Consider the following 24,430-nt stretch of genomic DNA (forward strand, 5'->3'; position numbering starts at 1 on the left):
ACCCAGGCGTTCCATTCAAACGAGAAATAACTTACTTCATTTTATTCTCCACGCCTCTTTGACGCAGCATCTGATATCTCGGCGATGTAAGTACGCGATATGACGTCATCGGGATAAATGAATCAGGTAACTAATGAAAATTTCACGAAAGCGAGAATTACTTATAAAATTCGATACTTTTGTTATCAACTGTTGTTAAATTCACCTCGAACGAAAAGTGACGTGAAAAATATTGCCCACAAAAAGAAACCACAAATTTCGAAATTGAGTTCGTATTCCTGTTGCAAGAAATATAAAATAAAAATGCAATTTCTATAAATTTGGTCAATTTTCTATTCGACATTTTAAAACAGTAATTGCAATTAAACAATTTCCTCGAATTACGAGGTAAATGTGACCTTTAATTTTAGCACTGCAAGCTCACTTGTAACTTATTACAATTATATACGGAATATTGCGTTTCTACTTGAATAAATCTGCAAGCTGTATTTTTTTTTTTTTCAAAGTAAATAATACAGCTATTTGCGAAACCGTTGTAAATGCCATTTTAATGAAACGATTGTTCAATGCACAAAACTACACGTACACGAAAGTTTGGAATCACCTCCCACTTTTCATCGATATTAAATCTGCTGCTAATTTTTTATAGATTTCAAGTTTATCTCAATTCTACATTTATCAATTTATCTCATATCAATTGATTCGAACGATAAAAAATTCTCAAAGTCGCTGACTCTTTTCTGGAAATTTTTGTGTAATTTGCAATGCTCAGTGATTCCAAACTTATACGTAACAAGTAATGGAACAACGAGAAAGGGACAACGCTATTCGATATCCACGAGAATGAAATAAATTTGCAGCGTGCAGAGAAAAAAAATGTTCCCCAGTCACACCACGCATATTTCAGTTCCTGTAGCGTCGAAAATAAAATTAAAAGAAAAAGAAGGACAGGAAGTAAATGCAATTGCATTACTTGCCTTTCATCGTGAAACAGAATGTCGAGCGAACGTTTTAAAATTACTCCGTAGTACGAAAAAATATGTTTTAGTCACGCCTCATTATTTTTCAAATAAAGTTCGCTCGAACAAAGAGAAAAAAATAACGTTTGCTATTAACGGAAATGGCAGTTACGTCGAGGTACAAATTTCTATTTTGTTTCCTCTCCAAAAATTTTATTTCACTCCGACAGTACGTTTTAAGTTTGGTGTTATTCACGACAATATTGCGATACCGTAAAATTGTCACGTGTCGTTTGCTAATTGAGTCTTGTTATTTTTAGAAGATGGAAAGGATTTTTAAAGAATTTGTAAGAATATTAATAATAGCAGACTAGTTTCAATTAGTGTACATTTATGAATGAAAGATTTGAAAACATTTATACAGTTCATTATATCAATTCACGAGATTATTAAACATTTTATACACGACTGAACGTTTACACGAGTCGTCAAGTGCTTTCTGACAGTCTCCGCCATTGGTTGCAACTCACTGGCTCACAATTCCTTCTCGAACAACGTCGTTCCAAGGTTTACACTTCCCTTTTCAACGCAGCTCGTATTTTCTTTTCTACTTCTTCTTCGTCCAGAATACTATCGATAAAATTACTCAACCACGAGTCTCGATATTGTACCAACGAAACGGTAATCAATTCTTCTCATTTACTTTGCTTCCCATTCTTTTCTATTCAGGATAAGCAACGATGTACACTTTACATTGAAAATATTACTACATAATATTACTACATATACATATTGATATATTCGATAATAAATGAATAAATATTCGACATATTTAATGACCTACACATTACATTAAGAAGCAAATTTTTCCCAATACGGTAAATTCTCCACAAGTGTCAGTCCGCAAGGAACCTACACCTGACACTTGTAGAGTCAGGGATTACGTTTTCGAGCCTCGCGCCCGCCTCTGTAGTTTGCCGAACGTGGACAAGGACAGTGACTAAGGATGAAACGTGAGTCGAGGCAACCAAGCGATTTAAATACCAACTTTTTTAATTTTACGTTTTTTTATCCCGAAATTTTTCTCAACATATTGATGAGATTTTTCTGATGAAAATGACATCAAACACGTTTTTAATTTTACGTTTTTTTATCCCGAAATTTTTCTTAACATATTGATGAGATTTTTCTGATGAAAATGACATCAAACACGACATAATTTGAACAACATTTACTTATTAACACGTTCACTGTCTGGCGTGACAATGTTGTTTAAATTATATCGTGTTTGATCTCATTTTCATCAGAAAAATCTCACCAACATGTTAAACAAATTTTCAGATGAAAAAAAGTAAAATTAAAGGAATTATATTTTTCTATTATGAATTGTCGAGCCGTGAAATCTCGTAAAGGACTAGGACTGCGAGCGAGATAACATGGGCGCAGCAATGACGCAGCCTAGGCGTAGGACCATCTATACCCCGCCTCTGTAGTTTGCCGAACGTGGACAAGGACAACGAATAAAAGATAAGGATGAAACGTGAATGGAGGCAACCAAGCGATTTAAATACCAACTTTTTTAATTTTACGTTTTTTTATCCCGAAATTTAAGATCTCAAAATTCCCTCATAACCAACGAAACTGCGCTCAATTTTACATCTTTCTTACTTACTTACTTTACTCCTATATCTTAGGCGTAGGATCATCTATACTGACACTTGTAGAATCCAAACTGACACTTGTAGAGAATTTACTGTACAAAGATCTCAATATTCCCTCATAACCAACGAAACTGCGCTCAATTTTACATCTTTCTTACTTACTTACTTTACTCCCCATCCCTGTCTGTTAAATACATTCAATAATTTACTCCTTCCATTAAAGAACAATTTTTCCAATACAATCACCTCAAAATTCTCTCATACTTCCAGACTAACCAACTCAATTGCACTCAACTCAGCATCTTTCCTTCTCACTAACCTTGCTCCCCATCCCTGTCAATTCAGCACAATCAACAATCGGCACCTCATATTAAAAAAAAAAAACAAATTCTTCCCAATGCAACCACCTCAAAATTCCCTCATAAATACAAACAAACCTATACTTAATTCCCTTCCTCCTCCTTCGCCTTACTTCCCATTCCTCTCAATTCAACACAATCACCAATCCACACCTCACACTAAAAGCCAAATTTCTCCCAACAAAGCCACCTCAAAATTCCCTCACAATAATTCCCCACGACTCTCTTCAATTTCCTCTCGATTAATTAACACGTTCACACAACCTCGTTCCCTTCACAGTAACACACTTGCTTGTATCCCTTTACCCGGCTCCTCTTTGACCCATAACACCGCATAATCCCACACCGTTCCAGCATCGCTCAAATATCTTGCGCGAAGCTTACGATCATACGCCGATATCGTCCACGGTCCTCGAGACTCGCCGTGTCATCGACAGCGTTGCAACCTGACAAGCCGATGAAAATGCTAATTAACCGGTGGGTGGGATTTCGCGAACAATAACGGTGTCAGCGTGGGGGTAGGACAAAACCAAAACAGAGACTGTACACCGTATCCAACGTAGGAACGGTCCTACCACCTTCTCCTGGAGCATCCTTTCAACTATTATACCGCGCAAGTAGTACAACCGTATGGTAGAGCTCGTACGACGGATACAAAGCGACACGGTGAGTTCGAGAGTGGTCCTGGCTGGTTTCAGCCGAGCATATACATTAGCCGTTAAGCCGTTAACGCCGCCGCTGCTACGGCGGCCAGAATTAGCGGAGTAATATCGCGGACAACGTGGGTAATTGCGGTTGCAATACGAAAAGTAACACCAGATATCGACCGGTACCAATGCTCCACCAGACGGTTTTTTGCCGTTTACACGCTGGTCAGATGGACGAGCTGTTTTGCGGTAGGCGGTGAGTGAAGGTGTGTGCGTAGGGAACAAGGGTAGAGTTTTCACAGGGATTTCGTGGATCTTTAATAGGCTGAGATTTTTCGGGCTACTGTCAGGTGGGTATTTCTGGATTGTAGCGGGAATTGTTTGCTTTGTCTGTTGGTGTGGTTGAGCACACCATTGTTGGTGAAGCTTTAATGGAATTTTTTATAAATATTGTTATAAATCAGTGGATGGAGAAACAAGCGACAGGCATCGAAAGATGTAAGAATCTGCAGATTTATTACAATTATAGGCCGAAAGTCGTGAAATAGTGCGATTTTCACAATCTCTAACCGTTTGTAGCTCATAGCAACATTAACCGATTTCGATGAAATTTTCAGCGTGTGTATAATTGACATAGATCTACAAAACGTATTTTTTAAATTTTCATTACGAGCTTAGATAAAAAAGTTGTAAAAACGACTTTCGCTATTTTCTTCGCGATTCCGACTAATTGCAGTTTTCTCAAAAATTTTTTTACACGTCATCTAGTAAACTAATCTTTCTAACTTCTCAAAAAAAAAACTCATGTCGTTTGGCCCAATTTTAAAAAAGTTATTCCATTTTATAGGGTGTATGAATACTTTTGTCCTCCACTGTATGTGTGTTCGAAAGGTTCGTATTGTTCCTGGTTGAATTGAAATTGTACGGAGAATTTTTGTTTGGGAATTATTTTCAGATAGTTTGTTAGAGTATAGTAGAAAGTATGTCGTAGATTTTCTAGAAGAGTGACACAACAGAATGTATCAGAATTTTTGTGCAAACGCAACGAGTGAAAATTGAACAGGTAGAGTTATTCATTATTCTGTGGAAATACGTCGCTATCAATCCCATTTTATTTCTCGCGCTCATTTCACTTCCTTGATCGCCGGTCGTTACTCTAAATCTTCCTCTCGATACCATTTTAGTGCTCTGGATGAATGAAAAATTTCTATCGTCTCATTCTTCTCGCGCTATTAATTACTGAAATACCACCTATCCAGTGTTGACGCTCTTAAACGCCGATAACCGTCACTGTTCATATCGATTCGACCCAGAATACCATTTCTAGGGCAACAGCTTCCCTTTAAGATTTCCACGACACGAGAAAATGAACGCGTAAAGTTGCACAAGTACATCAGCGTGCGTCTACGTCGATAAAACTCACTAATGCTAGAATCAATTTACGAAAAATAAAGAAAAAAATGGTTGAAGAGTGCGTTGGTGGTTAACTCGATTAGGTTCGTTCAGAGTTTCGTCAAGGAAGAAGAATATATTTACCCGAAGATCACGCGACCGACGGTTGTTCTCGTTTTTAACGTCTTCCCCCGGAGATTACGCTAGAGTTAATTAATCGCGAGGGTTTGAAATTGCGGAACGGGGATGCTACGAGACCTGGTTGTACGTATAATCAACGGGACATCGCTGAAGATTCTAAAAATCGTTGGTCGTTCATTGTCGAAGACCGCATCTCGTTTCGTTTGAATTTGGCGCCCTTTTCTCGATCGTATGGACTTCATATTTACGATTTTTGTAACTGTTTCATTTACAAAAAATTGACTAAGCTTTCAATTTAGTTAAACAGGGATGAGTGTGATTTAAGTTGTGAGATAAAATAATGTCTAACTTTGTAGATATACGTTTAATGGTAAACGTGATTAAATTAATACAAAAATTCTACTATGCGAATTTTATACTATAACGTAACTCAGTTCTGAGCTGCAATAAAATACAGTAAAATATTGCCCTTTCTGAATTCGTCTTTGCACTGTGAATTTAAAAATTTTTTTAAATTTCAATTTAAATATATCTATATAGATCATCACATCCAGTTCGCTATAATTCACGCAAATCTTCAACAAAAACCCACTTAGTTCAGATGTAAAAAAAAGAAGATAACTGATACTTAAGAGAAAAAATGATTCGACACGTGAGAAATGATAATGAAAGCAGAAGGCATTCTAAAAAAACAACAACAAGTCACACAGAATTAAGCTTAGCGGACAACAAAAGGGACGAAACAAGTAGCAAGAACTCGAGGAACTCTGCTAATCTAAAAAGAAAGAAAAAAGAGAAAAACGAAAGAAGAAGATTCTCAAGGAATCCCATTTAAGTTATCAGCAAGATGAACGTCGGCTCTTAACTCGGCTGAAACGTGCTCCGTCCGGGAGCAACGATCTCGCGGCCCCAGGCTAACAAATCTCTCGTCTACGGAGTGCACGCGTAAAGTTTCGAGGCGCGCATGTGTTTTTTTCTTCTTTTTTGCGCACGCCCGCGCGACGGATTTGTAAAATTGATTTCGCCATTGAGCCCGTGTTTTACGACATCGACGGGAACGGGCCAGAAGAAAGGCGATTTATTTTACGCCAACTTTTTTCCCACAGCCGAGACACAGTACCGCCACGAGCATTAGACACCCTGCTACGCACGATTCCGCCGTTCTACATGACCATAGGGACACACGCCTCGTCGAGACGATTTCTTCCAGCCGCTTATCGAGCTGCCCCACCTCGTTCCACCCCGTTTCCATCCAAGTACAATCCCTTAGACACCGACCCATCCCACTCTTCTTCTTCGTTGTTTCTCGCACTCCTACGACTTCGCGCCGCTGTCTTGCCAAGATTTTAACGTCAACGCTTATGTCGCCGCGATTCTGCATTTGCACCCTTGTTCAACGAGCCCAGACAAATCCGTTCTGACTCCTTCTTCGATGTTCTGGGCATCGTAGACTATGACGGGGATGGGCCGATATGCAGGAGTGCTTAGAAAATCAGCACCGTTCTTTTTTTTCTTTTGTTTTCACTAGACGATTCTAGGTGGATCGTCACGCCTGGCTGGAGCTTTTTGCTCGTCTCTTAAGCTGAGATTCGTGTTGGAGATGTTTTTACACAGATGCGTAGTCCACCGTTCAGCGGTACGTGATTGGAGAAGAATGTGAAGGACTTTGGGGTGCAATTTTTTGGAGGGAAATTGGAAAATCGAGGGATTATAAATCTATAGATCAGTGTAAATATTAAATTTTAACTAATTAACTGTAAAGGTAAATCTACTTGGAATCACACTCTAAGCCAGCCTTGGACAAGACCTCGTGATTCAAGGCAAACATGCAGAGCTTTAGAACTGCAATTTTTTCACGTCACGGTACTTCCTAAGGCTTCTAAAAATAGGTAAGTTTGCTAAAAGAGAAATTTCAAATTTTTCACAGGATACAAATGTAACTTTCAGCGCTCTTCTCCAATTTTGAACGAGTCAAAATGTTACAAAATGGAGGAGAAGCGTCTATGAAAACGATTCCTAAATTGCACCTTATTTTTACACACCTCGGCAATTTTTTGGAGGGAGATTGGAAAATCGAAGGAATGGGATATATTTTCTGATTGTTCGAACAGTTAAACATTAAATCTCCACAGATTATCTCTAAATGCAAATCAGTTCTAATCTCTAGAACTTATCTCATCGCTCGACCGAACAATCTTCCAAGATTGTTTCCGAATCCAGCAAATTGCAACAATCGTCGCATTCATCGGCCACGTCGTTTCCACTCGCGTCGGTGCTGATTACGGCAAACTTACCGTCTGCAAAGATGGACACAATTTGTTGCAAGTGCTGGCTGGAATTTCGCGGAAAAGCAGCGCTAGCCGGGCCCGGGTTTCGAAAGTTTACGAGAGAATCGGCCTGCAAGTTGCGGAGTTATTGAACTGCAAAGATTAAGTTCCCCGGGCAAGGCAGTTATGCCAATATGAAAGCCTTCCGGAATACACGGACGAAGTCAGTTTTGTTTATAGCGTGCCTTAACTTCGGCTTCCGATAGCGTGGATAACTTGCTCCTGGCCGAGCATTTTATTTCGCCGGAGCGCAGAAGACACCGGATGCAGGAAGACGAAACGAGAACTCCATGTTATCTTTATCGCTCCCCTCCTAATGTTTTGTGGAAAAGGTTCCGGGAGCGGGAACGAATCAGCGAGAAAACCCGGCTATCTCGCTCGCGGTACGAATTAAGCGCTCCCTTCGAGACGAATACTTAAGGGGATGCTAAGTACCTCGCCTCAGATGAGCTTTTGAAAAGGGAAGTTGCCCGCTCCAGCGGCTTATGGACAGGTGATCGACTTATGTGTGCGAGAAATTTCGGTTGAAAGTCGGGGAAATTTGCTCGGTACGAAAGGAAAATCCAAGTTTGAACTTTAGGGAAACTTAACACGTTCGCTATCACGATTCTGTCGAAGCGTAGTCCTCTATTCTTCCAATTATTTTTATTTGCGTTCTTAATAGCGGTTTCACGTAATACGATGGTTACCTGCACTTATGCACGCTTAATATTTACTAAATAGCGGAATATCTGGGTGAAGAAGGGAAGAGAGAAAAATTTGAAAAATTGGAACAGGTATTGGGAAGACGAAGAGGGACGACGCATATGATTTATACGGAGGTGAATTTGGACATTTAGAAGGTTTAACGAGGGAATGTAGGGAAGTAGAAAGTTATGGCAATGTAGGAGACGTGGTAAGCGGAAAAAGGGATAGGAAGACTGTAGATTGGTTAGAAAGGTTACAATAGGAAAGAAGACTAAGACTTAGATAAGACTACAGTAGCCTAGTCAGATATAGAGTCAGATAGAAATTATTAGGTGTAGAAATGAATTCTTTCCGACTAGATTCACATAATTGATTCTCTCACGATGACATTCGCAGGCTGTCGGAAAGATGGCAAAAGGTCATCGACAATAATGGAAGATCTGTTTTCGATCTTCTTAAATAAAAGAGTTCATTTCTGCACTTAATAGCTATAAAGAGGAGAGCTGGAAATTGTAAACCAAGTCCAATTCTTGGCTGCGAAGCTGAATAAACATTATTATAATTATTACTATTAAATACTCAAACTGCACTTTGTATGAGTTAAACGTAGAAACTATTGGATTATGGGAGTTATGGATTGTTAAATAATTAATAATCCTTATTTTAAACTATAAACTTTTATTCGACACAAGGAAGGTTCGCTTTTCTACTTGATGGCAAGAGCACTGTATACAGACTGAGAATGCTCCTACGCAACGCCCTAATACTGCCTACGACCCCGCTTGAGACCGAAGGGCCTTTTGTCACGTATCATAAACATTTAGATCTTTACTAAACAGAGGTGGTAAAACTAAACGGATTTCTCCGAACGTAAACAAAAGAAATATAAATATACTTCCTGGTGTCGTCGGTTCGCTTTAGACGGTGGATTTTAGAAATTATCTTTATTTGTAATTAAGTTTTTTCTTTTATTTTACACTGTTGGTTTTACGGATATAAACTGCAAGGTCTAAACTTCCTTGTTATGCAAGATAATGATCAGGACTCGTTAGGATTGAGGGTTCGATGGTACGGGAGAAGAATTGCAGGGACAATGGTTCGGTAATGAACTTAAGGAGTCGGTACAAAAGAAATGGGTAGAGTGCATCAGTTTGAGAATCTGCCGGAGATAGGACAGGAATTCGGTGGGAAAGTGGAAAACGCGCAGGTAGTTGTCGAAACTGTACCTGGGAAAAGGATCGGTATGTATGGGAGTCGAGGGACAAAGGGATGAGGATTCGAGACTGGTAAGGCTTTAGATTAATTTTTGTTATATCTAACTGACTGATAAATCTAACAGAAACACCGTTCTATCGTGGAAATTAGTATGTGACGATTGATAGCGAACGTGTTAAGCACAATTATTCAATTTTCACGACTCACGCTTATTCAGACAATGCTAACAATTACCAACAGATTATAAAGAACTGTTTCATTTCCCTAACCGTCCAGATTTCCCGTATCAACGACTAATCTTTCAACAGAGAAACAAGAATTATCCATCAATAGTACAGCGCGTGGAACTTTCCGTGGGAAAGTTTCACGGGCAATAAACGGGAATGACGATCTGCGAATCAGAGGGAGAGGGAGAGAGAAAGAGAGTTAAAAATTCAACGTCGAGCCGATGGTAATCCGTGATTAGCTGGTAAAGCCGAGCAAGAGTTCGATTGGGGGAAAATCGACGGTAGCTCGTCGAATCGATGGGATTTCGTTTGAAAATGAAAAGCAGCACAAGCCTGACGACTTATGCGGCCGCGGTTGAATTATTCAGAATGCACTCACCGACCACGTTGAGGCTGTAGTTCAACGACATCTTCGGCTCGGTGCTGACCTGGCACTCGTAAACCCCGAAGTCCCGATCTTGGGGCGACTTGATCTGCAGTGTCCAGTTCTCGGACTTGTCCGGATGGATCACTTGGAACCTTAGATCCGAGGTGTACATCAGGATGCCGGCGCTCAGGATATGCATGTCCCTCTTACGCATCCAGGACACCTGAGAGGTAAACAAAAGAGGTATGCTTTAAACCGGTGGTTCCTTTAAATACGTCTTGAGTTGCAGGTGAAGGCTAATGGTGGTGTTTGGACTTGGACACTTTCACTGTGATTCGTTTAATTGTCATAGGTGGAATTGCACAAGGTTCGTGCATTGGCAAAAGTGATTAAATCGCAAAAATTTATTTTCTTGTTAAACTTTATTCAATTTTACTTTGTGGTGAAGAAGGATATAAAGAAGTCTTTAAATCACAAAATTTACTTTTTTGTTGAATTTTATTAAATTTTGCTTTGTGGCGAAGAAGGATACAGAAAAGTCCTCGAATCACAGAAAAATTTACTTCCTTTTTTAAATTTCACTTTGTGGTGAAGAATGATATGGAAGAGTCGTTAAATCACCAAAAAATTTACTTTTTCATTAAATTTTGCTTTGTGGTGAAGGATATAAAACGTCCTTAAATCGCAGAAAAATTTACTTTCTATTTTAAATTTCACTTTGTGGTGAAGAATGATATGGAAGAGTCGTTAAATCACCAAAAAATTTACTTTTTCATTAAATTCTACTTTGTGCTGAAGAAGGATATAATACGTCCTTAAATCGCAGAAAAATCGCCTTTTTACTAAATTTTACTTTGTGGGGTAGAAGGATGTAAAAATTAACGCTTCACAGATTGCTAATACAGACAAAATCATAGCACGAGAAATAAAGGATTTTTGCACTAAATTAAGTCATTTACTTAAAAAAACTTCGAATAAAATTTCAGAGAAACTGTGCAAATTGACGTTTACTATCAAAGATAAGTCGAGAAATGATTATGGACCTTGTTTCACAGCTTGTAGGAACGTTGGTGACACGAATTGGATCTTCAGACACTAATTTATAGCAGTAATTAAATTTATAGACGACAGACACTTCGCAACGTGTGCTCAATGGAAGAACACAGGCGACTGACTGCTTCGAGGACACCGCGACTCGAGCTGCGTGCCGGAAACCGAAAGTTTTTCTGTCTCCCCGAACGAAGGTTTGCAATGTCGAAAAAAATTGTTCACGTTCACGCGATACGACGCGGAATGTAAACACGAAGCGGCTCTGGCAACTTTCGCGAGCTCGTCGAAATCCACAACAGAGCCTCTTGTCGAGTCTTGAATTGTTTGGAACGATACTGACAGAATAGTAACACAGAATTTTATAAACAATTGAAGTATTTTTCTTTTCCTGGAAGGATCAAATAGAGACATTTATAATTTCTCGTTATTTATTGATTATTTATGTATTTGTTAATTTTCCGACACACTTTTCGACGCTTTATTGTCAATTTTATTGTCGTATAATTTTAAATATCTTCTACTGTCATATAATTTCAAATATGTTTTATTGTCAACTTTTTAGAAATATAGCATTTTAGAAAAACAGCATTATTTATGGGACTTTGAAGTGCTGAGAAGAAACTTCTTGCAAAGTGATTTGAAAAATTTTGAAAGAAATCAAATTTATTAACGAAAAGTGAATTGTGTTTCTTCCAATAACTTGAAACAGTAAATTAATAATAATAGTTACTGATTACATTAGAATTTTTCTTGTTAATCGAGGAGGCTAATCTTTTCTTCAGTCCCTTCTTTGCTTCTTTGAAGCTCATTGTAGAAACACCACTCTAGCTTTCGATTCGACTCTACTATTTCGGCGAATTAAAAGGGGAGCTGGAATACTTATCAGCAGATTTTTCCAGCAAAGGGGAGACGTCCCGGAATGATGGAAATAATACCTCAGAGGGAAGAATGTAAATTGAATTTTCGACACGACGTAAGTTTGCATACACCCTACTTCAATTATTCACATCACGATGCATTACTTACAGCACACTCGTTGAAACAACTCGTTTCAATGGGTTGCTATTCTGTCAGCAGACAGATCCGGTTATATTTGCGTTTCATATCCGACGCTCGACCTTTTTTCACACCCGTTTCTTAATTAAGCAGACGAGATTTAGAAATGTAAAGAACATTCTTCTTCGCGAGAAGAAATTTAGAATCGAGTAGAATTTTGTCAAATTTCTCCCTTCGGCCACGATACACAGAAAACAGTTACAGTTTCATTCAGAATTTAGAGAAAAATATTAATAAAAATAGGTAAATTAATATTTCCAAAGAAATCCGGATTTCTCCGCGCTTTTCATTTTTCACTCCTAGAATTTGCAACGAAAAAATCTGAAAAAATTCACCGACATGTCCCTCAGTTTACACAACGTGCCAGATTTTTTTCAAAATTTTCGCTTACCACTAAGTAGGAAAAATAGGGCAGAAACTGATAATCCGAATTTTCTTTGTGACGAAAAATTTAGCGTCGAATATTTTTTTCTCGTTGATCTATCGAACGGTCCATGGCAATACTAATTTGATTTAAGAGCACTCTTGGCTCCTTCGTCCTTTATTATTCATACCCTTTCCTGCGAAATATATTTCTTCCAGAATTTATTTTCCACTTTGATGAATTCACGCGAGGTAATTAATAAAATAAATCGTTGCACGTGCTGTGCTGTATCTACGTTATAGAATTTTCGTACACAGGAAACTGTGTCCGACCACGAGGCTGGTTAAAGGATCGTTCCATAATTAATTTCGCGACTACACTTTCCCGCTGCACCGTACGTACACCGGCTACAATTAAAAGCGTTTCAAACGTCTTCTAAACAGCAAGTTTTTCCACGGTTATTACATCAGGTGAGTATTAACACGGTCGTGTAAATCTAAAGCGGTTCACTGGCCACCGCTGTTCGTTGTTTCTTGCGTGATTCAGACGGCGGCTTTCCAACGGTCAGATAAATGACAATCCTGACCACAAACTAATGGCCGTGGCCGTCCATAAATTTTCGGGGAAAAAGATCAACGTGAACGTTTCAGTTTGTTGCTTTAGAGACGTTCGTAGTAAAGAAAATGCAAAATTGACTTTAGTTCAAGTGATCGAGCAAGTAAAAATATGAAAATACACAGCTGAGGAAATATGTAGTAAATTATCCAGAAAGAAAACGAAGTATTTCTTCTCCCAGTATAATTGTACAGTCTGAACAATTTCTGTCCACTTCAGTTAAAGAGATCAAACAAGCAAAATGACTCGATTAATTGTGTCGATAATTCGGTAACAATTGAAATATTTCGAACGTTTACAAGAAATGCAAGTGATTAATTGTGTCAATAATTTGGTGAGATAATGATTTTTCAAATATTTTGAATATTCCATATTGCCGCCTTACAAAATATTGATAGAAATAAAATTGACTTCAATTCAAGTAATCAGCAAGTAACATGGGTGGATTAATTGTGTCAATCATTTTTCAAATATTTCCAATGTTTACAGGAAATTCAAGAAACAGTTGAATTTTATCGTAAAACTATGAAAATAGACAGCTGAGAAAATATGTAATAAATTATCTAGATAGAAAAAGAACTATTTCTTTGTCCCAGTATAATTGTACAATGTGAGCAATTTTTCTCCTTTCCGTCCACTTCAATTGAAGAGCTTAATCAAGCAAAATGACTCGATTGATTGTGTCGATAATTCGGCAATGTTGCGTCGTGGGCTTTGATCAAGTCTTATGACCAGGAGTTCTGGCGCAGGTTGATGATAGTTCTCGCTGGTTCGAGGTGTAATGAAACTTGGTTGTCGGGTTAGATGTTTTTCTTTCGGTTCGTTGATGTAGATGTTTGATAGATGTTTAGTTGAAATTCGGTTATTCTTTTTTTTTGACGATGTGTCTCGAGCACTCGTTGTACTGTTAATTCCCTGTTTTCAGGTGTGTAGATGTATATATAGGGATTAGGTTGGTTCTGATTGGTGGTTGTGTTACGAAGGTGGAAAACGTGGTGTGATTGGTCGACGAAAACTGTGACCTTTTGGGAGACCGAATTTGTTGTAAACAAATTCGATCCTCTATTGGTCGACGAAAACTGTGACCTTTTGGGAGACCGAATTTGTTTACAACAAATTCGATCCTCGGTAACGAATGTTTTATGGTCCCGAGTGTTTTTGGGACCTATTGTCCGAGTGTCGCGCTGGTGAGTCCACGGGGGGTATATTGCGGTCTTTCGAACGTCGGCATCTCGGTCTGGCGGCTAAATGTGACTAAGTGGCTTATTACTGTAATCCGCCGAACTGAGACTTCGTTGCGTCCTCGTCAGATCGCAACAGGCAACAATTAAAATAATTCGAACGTTTCCAAGAAACGCAAGAATTCTCTCGATCTCTCATCAGCGCGATTCCATTTTTATCGGGAAAATAGGAAAATAGGAAAATATACCGGCGATCCTCCACAAATACTAATACACGTTTACCCGAAACAGCGTCGTCTAAATGAATCGTTTTATCTGCGTACAGAAATTAAAACACGACCGGCGCATTCACAAACTTTACCCCGTTATTTCTTCCTTATCGCGAACTTTTTTCACCGGAGCATCAACCGCCCCCATCCCACCGGCTCTATGATCGTTCCTTTGCTTCTTACTCGTCGCGCGTTCCCTTCCCTCTTTGCCCGGTGATTTTATACCTGGTGAACTGATAAGTCCGAATTATCGCTAACAATGGTGAATTTCAGCCACGTCGACGCGCGTATCGCCAACGACTTTGTCTCTTTCACGCATCCCCACGCACACAACGATCGTGTGTGTGCGAGAGGGAACGTGTCCGCCCAGTGGCTTAATGCGCCGTGAGAGTTCTAGAGGGTGGAATATGCATAATGCAGCAGGAAGCCGTGTAGCGAACGAAATAATGTTTAATTGAAAGGCGTGAATAACTGCAGGTCTGGCCATAATTATCGCCGAATAGATATCCTGCCGATGCTCCATGGTAATTCGTTATTTCTAATTGAACGTCGTGATACCCGATACAGGTGAATACGTAGTGCGGCTATTTAAGGAGTAAATACTGCGACGGTGGAAAATAATGGATCTACGGTGATACGTTTGGAAAGTAGGTTCATGGTTTTTCGATATTTTTCCAATTAAGTTATTATGTCATGAAGATTAAAATCTGTTTGGTTCTTTTGTGACAATTATAGACAAGACAGTTTTTTAGGCGCTTTGATGGAAAAGCTGTAATTATTGAATAAATAGATACTTTAACTTGAAAAAAATACTGAGCATTCAGAAAATGTACTTTAACAGGCCTGCAAAGTTTCAGATTAATCCATCCCATAGATTTTTTTTTTAAAATTCGGAAATATCACCTAGTCTTTCGACCGTCACGGTACAACATCCTAAAGCTTCTAAAAATAGGTAAAAGTTTGGCAACCTCTTTCATAGATAGCTACTCTTAAATAAATAAATATTTTAACTCGAAAAAAATACGGAGCATTCATGAAATGTACTTTAACAAGCCTGCAAAGTTTCAGATTAGTCCATCCGATAGATTTTTCTTAAAAAATTCCGAAAGCGCACCTAGTTTTTCGACCGTCACAGTACATCTAAAGGTTTCTCTAAAATTTGTAAGTTTAGAAATTTTTTTCATAGTTAATTGCTACATGAACAATTTCAACCTTTTCACAGGATATAAACGTAACTCTCAACTGTCTTCTGCAATTTTTATAAAGTAAAAATGTTACAAAATAGAGGAGAAGCACCAATGAAAAGGATTCCCAAATTGCACCCTATTTTTACACACCCCACAGTGGTGTATCCCTTTAAACTGCGCGAAAGGATCGCGGAATCGCGTTGCCTGGCGATTCGTGAATTCACGCGGAACTTCGTGAATGAAGTTTCATTTTCAGCCGCACTGTGGTCGTTGTAACTGTTAGAGAGGGCCAGGTGAAGTTTGAAAGCCAAAGGGCGCGAGTATTTGCATTCTGGAAGTTACACCTCTACGTTATCAAGGTATTTCGTTGATTAGAAGTTATCACGCGCTGCTTTCATAGTTTTCGCCGATTCGCGTATTTAGGCAATTCGCGTCGTAGGAAGGTGCTATTGTAAAGGATACGCAGAATTTCTGTCTGTAAAATACAGCCAACCAACCGGCCACTAAGAACCATAAGATAATAAAACACTTCCTCGATAGGAATCTGCAGTTGTGTGCGAGGCTTCGAAAGAGGAGTTCGATACTTCCGTGTAAAGTAAAGGATCGATCTCTCTGTGACATTGTTCCTGTCTTCCAACGAACCTAGTTTCTTTAGAGAAGTATCAATAGCAACTAACGTGAGCTATTTGTTCTGTAGAGTCTAGTGATGCTAGTGAAACAGCAGGATATTAATATTTCAGAAAGAACAAAGAACGAATTGATTCTCAGTGCTAGCTTCTGATACCTGGCCTTCTTTCTCTATAATTATAATCCTTTCGACATGATATGCATTAGGTCGTTCCATAAGTTCGTGCTGAAGGCGAAACATATTTTAATGAAAATCCAAGGAAATTCTATAGAAATTCGATGAAAAAAAAAAAATAGGAAAAATTTGTGTAATGTGAAGGCACTTAGGTTTTCATTTTTTTAAAATCAAATTCAAAGGTTCGTTGGAAAAATTGATCTATAATAAATTATAAAATACGACAGGAACTTATGGGATGACCTGATACAATTTAGTTTGAATTTTTATCCTAGTTCCACCTCGCAACTCAGAGTGCAAGTAAAAGCTTGATTCTTTAACGGGAGATGCGTTCTTCAAGCATCGAGTCGCATATCCGCTATCGCTGAAAGCTCCACGTACATTCCTAGGATTCATTCAGACGCGCATTCCCCTGGAAACAGATGCTCACGTCCCGAAGAGCCATTTGATCTCTTTTATGTTATCCAGAATACTTGTCGTTCACACGCAGCTAAAGTTCATGCATATCTAGTGCACCAGGAAATTTACTCGTTTTTACAGAGTTCCCTCGAAGCCCTGTGGAAATTGAGATAGGTACTCGTGTTACGTGGAACACTCTTGGAAATTCGTTTGAACGCTTAATGCACGAGTATGCGAGAAAGATGTGTGCAAGCTTTAATCCGTTGCATGTATTTACACTTGTAAAAAGAAGAAAAAATGACAAGAAATATTACTCTACTCATAGCCAATTTAATTGGATTAATTGCATAATTGGGAACGCTAATGAATTTTGTGAGTCGGTTCACTTCTTCAGATTTCAATTTTCCTTCAGACTTAATGTGTATAATACCCGTAAATAAATAAGTAAACTGTGATTTCCACAGAAGTCTGTGTTTTAACCCTTAGACACTCTAATAAAGTTATGAATTGCGGTGAAAAGTATTTATATTTAATAATTGTGTGATGATTTTTAAAACGCGGGATAAACAAACCCTACGTCGTAGTTACGACAATATTTTTGAATTTTTCAATTTCCTTCCTAAGAGTCTCTTTCGAGTGAAATATTTGACCCCGAGTCTGACACGGGATAAACTGTCGAAGGGATAACCGAAGTGTTTCATCTGATCAAAACAGCTGATCACTCTTGCAAACCTTGGACAGTGTCTAATCTTTATTTCAAGCGAGGCAAAGAGAGCAAAAGTTGTCGTAAAACGCCGGCAACTAAGTACGATAGCTGAGAAGAAAAGTTGGAGGGAAAGTCTTTAAATATGAACTCTATCCTTTCAGCGGAACTTTTCAAATATTGCCTTTATCCTTAACACCTTCGGAAAATATCATTTCTTCTCTCTTCTCCAGAAAGTCAAGATAGAATTACGTGATTTCGTTGATTCTCGCTTGGAGAAAGTATCGAGATTTACCAATAACAACTGTGCACCGAAAGGATGTTCGATCGTCCTTTGTAGCCAGCTAATGTAACTCGATGAAATATGCGATCGCCCATCGCGAATTCCTCTTTCGTACACGTCTTCTTCGGTTCTTTCGTTTTCCTTTTTTCTCGCAGATGGTTATTTATCGAGGTGACAAATTTCCTTAGAAAAAGGGTCGTTCGAATCTCGGTTGAAATGGGAGGATTGATCGATATATTTCGTAGTGGTCACTCCTTTTCGGTGGAACCGTCAAACGGTCTGTCGAGTTTCACGGTATTGTTTACAACAATATCGACGACGTACCTGCGAGCACTTCATCATTTATGAGGCCGCTGAAACACCCCAATCGACGTTCATTCGATATTCACGAGTATCGATCTTGCCTGTTCTCGAACCTGCCTGATCTGTCACGAGCTAGTCATGAAAATTTGAACGACATTCGCTTCTGATCTTTCTGAAAACGATCACTTTGATTTGAAATTAATTCGTATTTGATTTGCGAGAATTTTAGGCCCTTTTTATTTTGGGGAATTATTTCACTTCTTTCTTTGTGTTTTTATTAATTTTTTCTTTGATCATTTTCTTCGTCACTTAAATTGATGGTAATTTTTATTTGGTTTGCGAGAATTTAAGACCTTTTATTTTATGGAATTTTTTCACGTTTTCCTTGGTGGTTTTATTAATTTTCTTTATCACTTAAATTGAAATTAAATCATATTTGGTTTGCAAGAATTTCAGCCCTTTTATTCCTTAGAATCTTTTCACGCCTTCCTTCGTGTTTTTATTAATTTTTTCTCTAATCTTTTCTTCATCACCTAAATTGAAGTTAATTCATATTTGCTTTGCAAGAATTTCAACCCTTGTTTACACGTTTCTTCGTTTTCATTCATTTAGAACAATTTTTTAAAATTGTTTTCTTCTTGGTGTAACGATTTCGACGTGAAATTTTAGCAGGAACTTCGCACTGCTGTACTCATTGTCTCTATATATCCATCATTTTATCATCAATTTGCACTGAATTTACGAGGAACGTCTCGTCCAGAAACGGAACAATTTAATTAGACCGCTGCAGGGGGAATTTGTCATGCAAAACATCGGTTTAACACATGCTAATATTTTCCTTTCAGATAATCAACGAAGCAAGCGCTCTCATGTTGTGGACTCTAGTAGTTAAAGCAGGATTACAGCAGGATGTGGGGATGTCGGTGGTAAACGCCTACGAAACAAGTGGCAGAACGCGTCGCATATTAAAACAAGTCCTGAAGTACTGTGATTGTTTTAACCGCGCAAAATTCACGAAGAAAAGGAAAGCTAAACATGTCAAAATCTTTGCAATCTGTGTTAAAATCAGGAATACTCAATTGAAAAGTTAATTCTCAGCCAATCTCTGCTAAATGTTCCTGCATCCTCCTGTTTTCTTTTTCAATAGTTTCTTAATTCGTAGAAAAATATAGAATTTTTCGAAGACCAGAAAATTGTCGAGAAGTAAAATATCAACCACTTCGCGTGTAATATATTTTACTGTTAATAATTCACCGTTGAAGCTGTAATTATTACACGAATTACACCGTAATTCCCACTATATAACGATAGATCTCTCATCTCCGCTGTCCCATACACAAAACCCTGTCCATTCGCTCACGATCGGATATTCAGTACAATTCGTATCAATCTGTCATGTCGTTCTGTTAAAACACATTCTGCTCGCCATCAACAACAATTGTCAATACCAATTCATCACACTTCGAAATATCAAGATTCATTTTCACACACGTCAGGCTACTATTATAATGTACTTCCCGTAGAGGATATGGTAAAGACGGTTTATTTCTTGTGCACGCAAAAATAGACAGAAAATGTGGAATACCGTTCTCGAGAAAAATCACTTCGAAATTTCGTGGGGGCAGCGCACAAAAATCGTAAATAAGATCGAGAGGATGGAAGAAATGAAGTTTCGGTGTTGTCATCATTGACAAACATAAAATTCTGAATAGATGTAATTATTTGTAAGGAGAATAGTTGCACAGCCCCATGAAATTTTCTGCGCTAATTTTCCCGAAAATGAAGCCTCCTATTAAAAAATTTTATTCCACATTTTCGGTCCGTTTTTTCTCACCGCTTAATTAATCCAGCATATTTATTAAATAATTATTACACTGCGGATTTTTATGCATTTGTTAAAGTATTCAAAGTGGCCGCGTGGTTTGGGCTGTTCCTTCCTTGTGCGCTCGTGTACCGTTGTAGCATCCCGCTTATATGTTAAATATTGTGCTGTGTTTAATACCTCGTCTTGACTACCTCGCCTAACTAAAAATCCAACAGCATTCATAGGAAACTTAAAGACGCTAAATTTTCCAGAATGTACACAATCTGAGAAAATATGCAAAATATCGAAACTACAGTGCTTTTTGCAATACCTGCTAGATGAAATCATTTTCTGCCGAAGTTCTACTAGTTTTACTGTATTCTCGAGAATACAAACTTGCATAAAAATCAGCTGTCTAACTGTTATCTTTAAACATACGATTAGTTAGCATCGCTAAGGATTTCAGTGAGTGTCTCAGCACTCACGAGCACGAGTTTATGTCAGAAAATAAAAAAAAAATCGCATCGAAAGAAGCACACGATACGTAATAAGCGCTCGACGAATCTGTGCCAGTGAGAAATTGAAATCTCGTATGGTCTGAAGTTGCGTCTTAGCCGGTGCTCCCGGTTCGAAGGCTGTTGCAGTTGGTTCACGTGCACGCACTTCGCAGCGAGTGAATTTCACGCGATGGTGTACAGTTTAATATTAAATTCTCGGACGCGCCTGGTATTTTCACACTCGAAGTGACACGAATGGGTTGCGGAAATTCAGGCCACCGGGCCTCAAAGGGGCGAACGAGTTTCTACTAATTTCAAAGACGCCGGGAGAGAAGATGCCGCCGGACGTGTTTCGCTAATGCGTTTTCGAAATTGCCCCGCTAGCTTACTTCCCGGCTGAATTTCGTCGCGACTCATTAACTTAGAATCAACGATATTAACACCTAGCTGACGAGAGCCTATTTCCTTTGGGCATGCTGTCGAAGTTAGCCCGAAGGCTGATGTGTCCGTGGATGAAACAGGTGCTTTAGCCTAAGCTCTAGATTGGAGTTGGTACGTTGGTAAGTATTTAGATTTTTGTATCAATTCGTTGTGTGTGATTTTAGTATGTCCTATTTTTAGTCTTTTAACTCTTTCACTGCTGTTGGCGCATAGAGAGGATTTGAACATTTTCTCGCACTAATGCAATCCTCAGATTTGGCTTAAAATTCGATCTTTTGAGTACTATCGCTTTAATTTAATAATAGAAATTTAGAAATGATGAATTTTTAATCTTCAACAAATTTTTGAACGCCAAAACGAAAGATTTTGTCGATAATCTGCCGCAGCGAAAGGGTTAATCTTTGGCTTTCTTCAGTCACACTTTGTCACCGAAGTCGCACTCACTCAGTCTCTTTTACCTAACGTTTCACTCAGAAATATTGCTACCTTCTTATATTTTTGGGGTGTCAGAATTACTACCAACGTTCTGCCACAGATTCACCGACAAATTTCGATATACCAAACTTGTGACTTTAGTATACCCTATTCTTAGTCTTCTGATAGTTCTTCCGTCCCAGATTCTCCAATAAATTTCGACTTTTGCTATGAAACAGCAACGTGCGATTTCAGCATGCCCTATCCTTAGTCTTTTAATGAAAAATAAAATTCCACTCCCACAAGTCTTCAATTCCAACCCTATTTAACCCTTTGACTACTATCAACGCCTATAGAACGTTCAGTGATAATCGAACGTTGGATACCATCAGCGCTTCTGACATTCATATACTATTTATTTTACAAATATACAGTACAGAATATTCAGTAAGAAATAATTGGGCCAACGTAATACGTAGCACGACTATTAACTTACACTTTACTCTCAAGCTGCCAGCAGTCAAAGGGTTAATCAAACCTCTCTTAATCACACATTTACCTAAGCTCGAATATCCATCTCCTTAAAACTACGTCAACACACATCCTACACAAAATTCTCGTTCAACTACCGACCTATCATAGATACTACATCAAACAATAAAAAAAAAAAGAAGAGAAGAGAAATCGATTTCTACTGGCCATCAAAATTCCAGGTTCAAAAATATGAACAATAATACTGCGGGATCCATTCTGCCGATCTCATATACCGAATTCCCCGCGTTCCAACGTTCCCACACAGCGGTTCGATCATTTCCAACGTACTCATGGGACGGCGTTTCACCCCCGTGACAATCAAACAGCCACGGGAAACACGAGCGTGGGACCGATTCGTCGTCCTCTTGTCCACGTGGCTGCTGCTTTGCCGGCCTCCCCCCGTGCAATTTACACAGCGCAAACTTTCCAAACCGGCTGGATAATAAGAAGACGCGTCTGGACGCTTGTGCAATAACTTTGCCGATTGTCAAATCGTGAACTGGTTTCGCCAGCTAGGCACGGAGGAGCCCAAGCTTTGGCCAACTTCTGCGGATTACTTAGACAGCAGTTCGAACGGCGGCAGGTATTTGAACACTGCTGTTCGCGAATATCTCGCACGTGAACAATGGACACTTGGACGGGTCGTTACTGGCGGAACAGCCGGAATTTCGGATTCCGTGCGGCCAGAACAACGTCCGCGGCGGTGTCTTTCGAATAAATCCACCGGGGATCTCGAGGTAGATTTGATCGGTCGTCTCGAGGGGCGATTGGGTAGATCCGAAATTGAATCTTTGATTTTTCCTTTTCTAAATCACCAATCAGTTTACTCCGGTGCATCGCTACCTCCCTCCATTTCGCCCTTAGCGCGTTATCTTAGGGTAGGGTAAACAACGACCGGAAAAAGTGTTCGGTGGACAGATGCGTGGGAATTCTGTGGAATCTCTGCTCTTCTAGGCTTTGTTACAGTCAAGTGGACCATCGACGTTGGCAAAAGTCGTGGGCCACTTTTCTGTTTTCCGTTCGGAGACTCCAGGATTTATAGCAGGGTCTGGTCCTAGGGACTAAGTGTCGCAGGCAACGCAATAAACACTTGTGGTGTTTTGAGAAACAACGACCGGAGAAAATGTTCGGTGGACGGATGCGTGGGAATCCTGTGGAATCTCCGCTTTTCTAGGCTTTGTTACAGTTAAGTGGACCATCGACGTTGGCAAAAGTCGTGGGCCACTTTTCTGTTTTCCGTTCGGAGACTCCAGGATTTATGGCAGGGTCTGGTCCTAGGGACTAAGTGTCGCAGGCAACGCAATAAACACTTGTGGTGTTTTGAGAAAGCGATATTTGCCTGCGACGGCGACTACTTGACTCGCTGCCATGAATCCGGCTACAGGATACGCCTTAACATTCATTTCTCTATTCGAGAAAATACCTTGGAAACGATACCGGGGCTACGGTAACAATTAGAACAGCTAGGGAAAACATTTATTAAAACCGGAAAATAACTCGATAGAGATGGGATTAATCGGATAAAAAAGAAAATATGAGCGCGGGCCAGGCAGGAGTTAAGCTTCTTAAGGAACGAGCTCTTTGTACGCGGAAAAAATACTCCGATAAGAATTCCTCTGGTAAACCCTTAACTTGACCCTAGAGCTCTTCCAATGGCGTGATTAGGAACAATAGGTCAGTTTGTATGTTCGTTTAAAGAAAAGCTCCTCCGTTCCAATCTCAAGAACGCTCGCTCTTTTGTCCCTAAGCAAAAAAATGCGTTTGTTCTTAGATAAGAAGATCGTCGGTATAATGTTCGATTTGAATAAAAGTATAATAAGAGAAGAAACAATTATAGATAGAAAATATGGAATATGCGATACTTATTATTTTCGAATGGAATAAAAGAGAGATTTGTGCAAAATCGATCAAAATTTGAATGCAGTATGCTTTGAAAAGGTTCCCATTTTGTATTCAGATGTTCTACTTTTCTATTTATTCTTTTTTCTTATTTTAGGAAGAATTACATGTAACCCTGGCAGTTTCATACGTAGATATTCCGTGAAGCCTTTTTTTCAGACTATTCAACTACATTTTCACGCGTAATCTTTTTCATTCGCAGATGGAATCCGACCGACACAGAGACGCCGAAAGCTTCCGAGCTTTTAAGATAAGTGCTACAGTGCACGTGAATGGCTACAGAATAGTCAAGAATTGATCGGCTTTTAATATATCCCTGAACGATTGAATTTACGTGCTTGAGAAATAAATGTAATCCTACGGGGATGCGGACCGAAAATAATTGCGACCGATTTCGATGATACTCGTTAATCACTCGCAATTTTGAAGTCAAATGCTGCATTTTTAAAGTTTTTGTGTTAAGTGTAATTGAGACACTTGGTTACAGAGTGCATTCGTTACGTCCCTTTGATTTTCCAATTGTTATTTTTTGATTTGAATCTTGAACATTTTTTGTTCCCAAATTTGAATCTTTAAATTTTAATTTTAATTTCTAAATTTGAATCTTTGAATTTTTATTCTTAAATTTGAATCTTTAAATTTGAATT

At 38.9% G+C, this 24,430-nt stretch overlaps 1 protein-coding gene across 1 annotated transcript in view; it reads right to left on the reverse strand.

Moving 5' to 3' along the window:
* The window catches only part of LOC108576175, a 97,753-nt gene that overhangs the window by 43,967 nt on the left and 29,356 nt on the right, over positions 1-24,430 (reverse strand). Inside the window, exon 2 of the mRNA XM_017939119.1 lies at positions 9,995-10,205. Within this exon, the coding sequence (XP_017794608.1) occupies positions 9,995-10,205 (211 nt within the window). The remainder of the gene's footprint in view (positions 1-9,994; positions 10,206-24,430) is intronic.

The sequence above is a fragment of the Habropoda laboriosa genome, unplaced genomic scaffold (assembly GCF_001263275.1).
Source record: "Habropoda laboriosa isolate 0110345459 unplaced genomic scaffold, ASM126327v1 scaffold212, whole genome shotgun sequence".
NCBI classification, from domain to species: Eukaryota; Metazoa; Arthropoda; class Insecta; order Hymenoptera; family Apidae; genus Habropoda; species Habropoda laboriosa.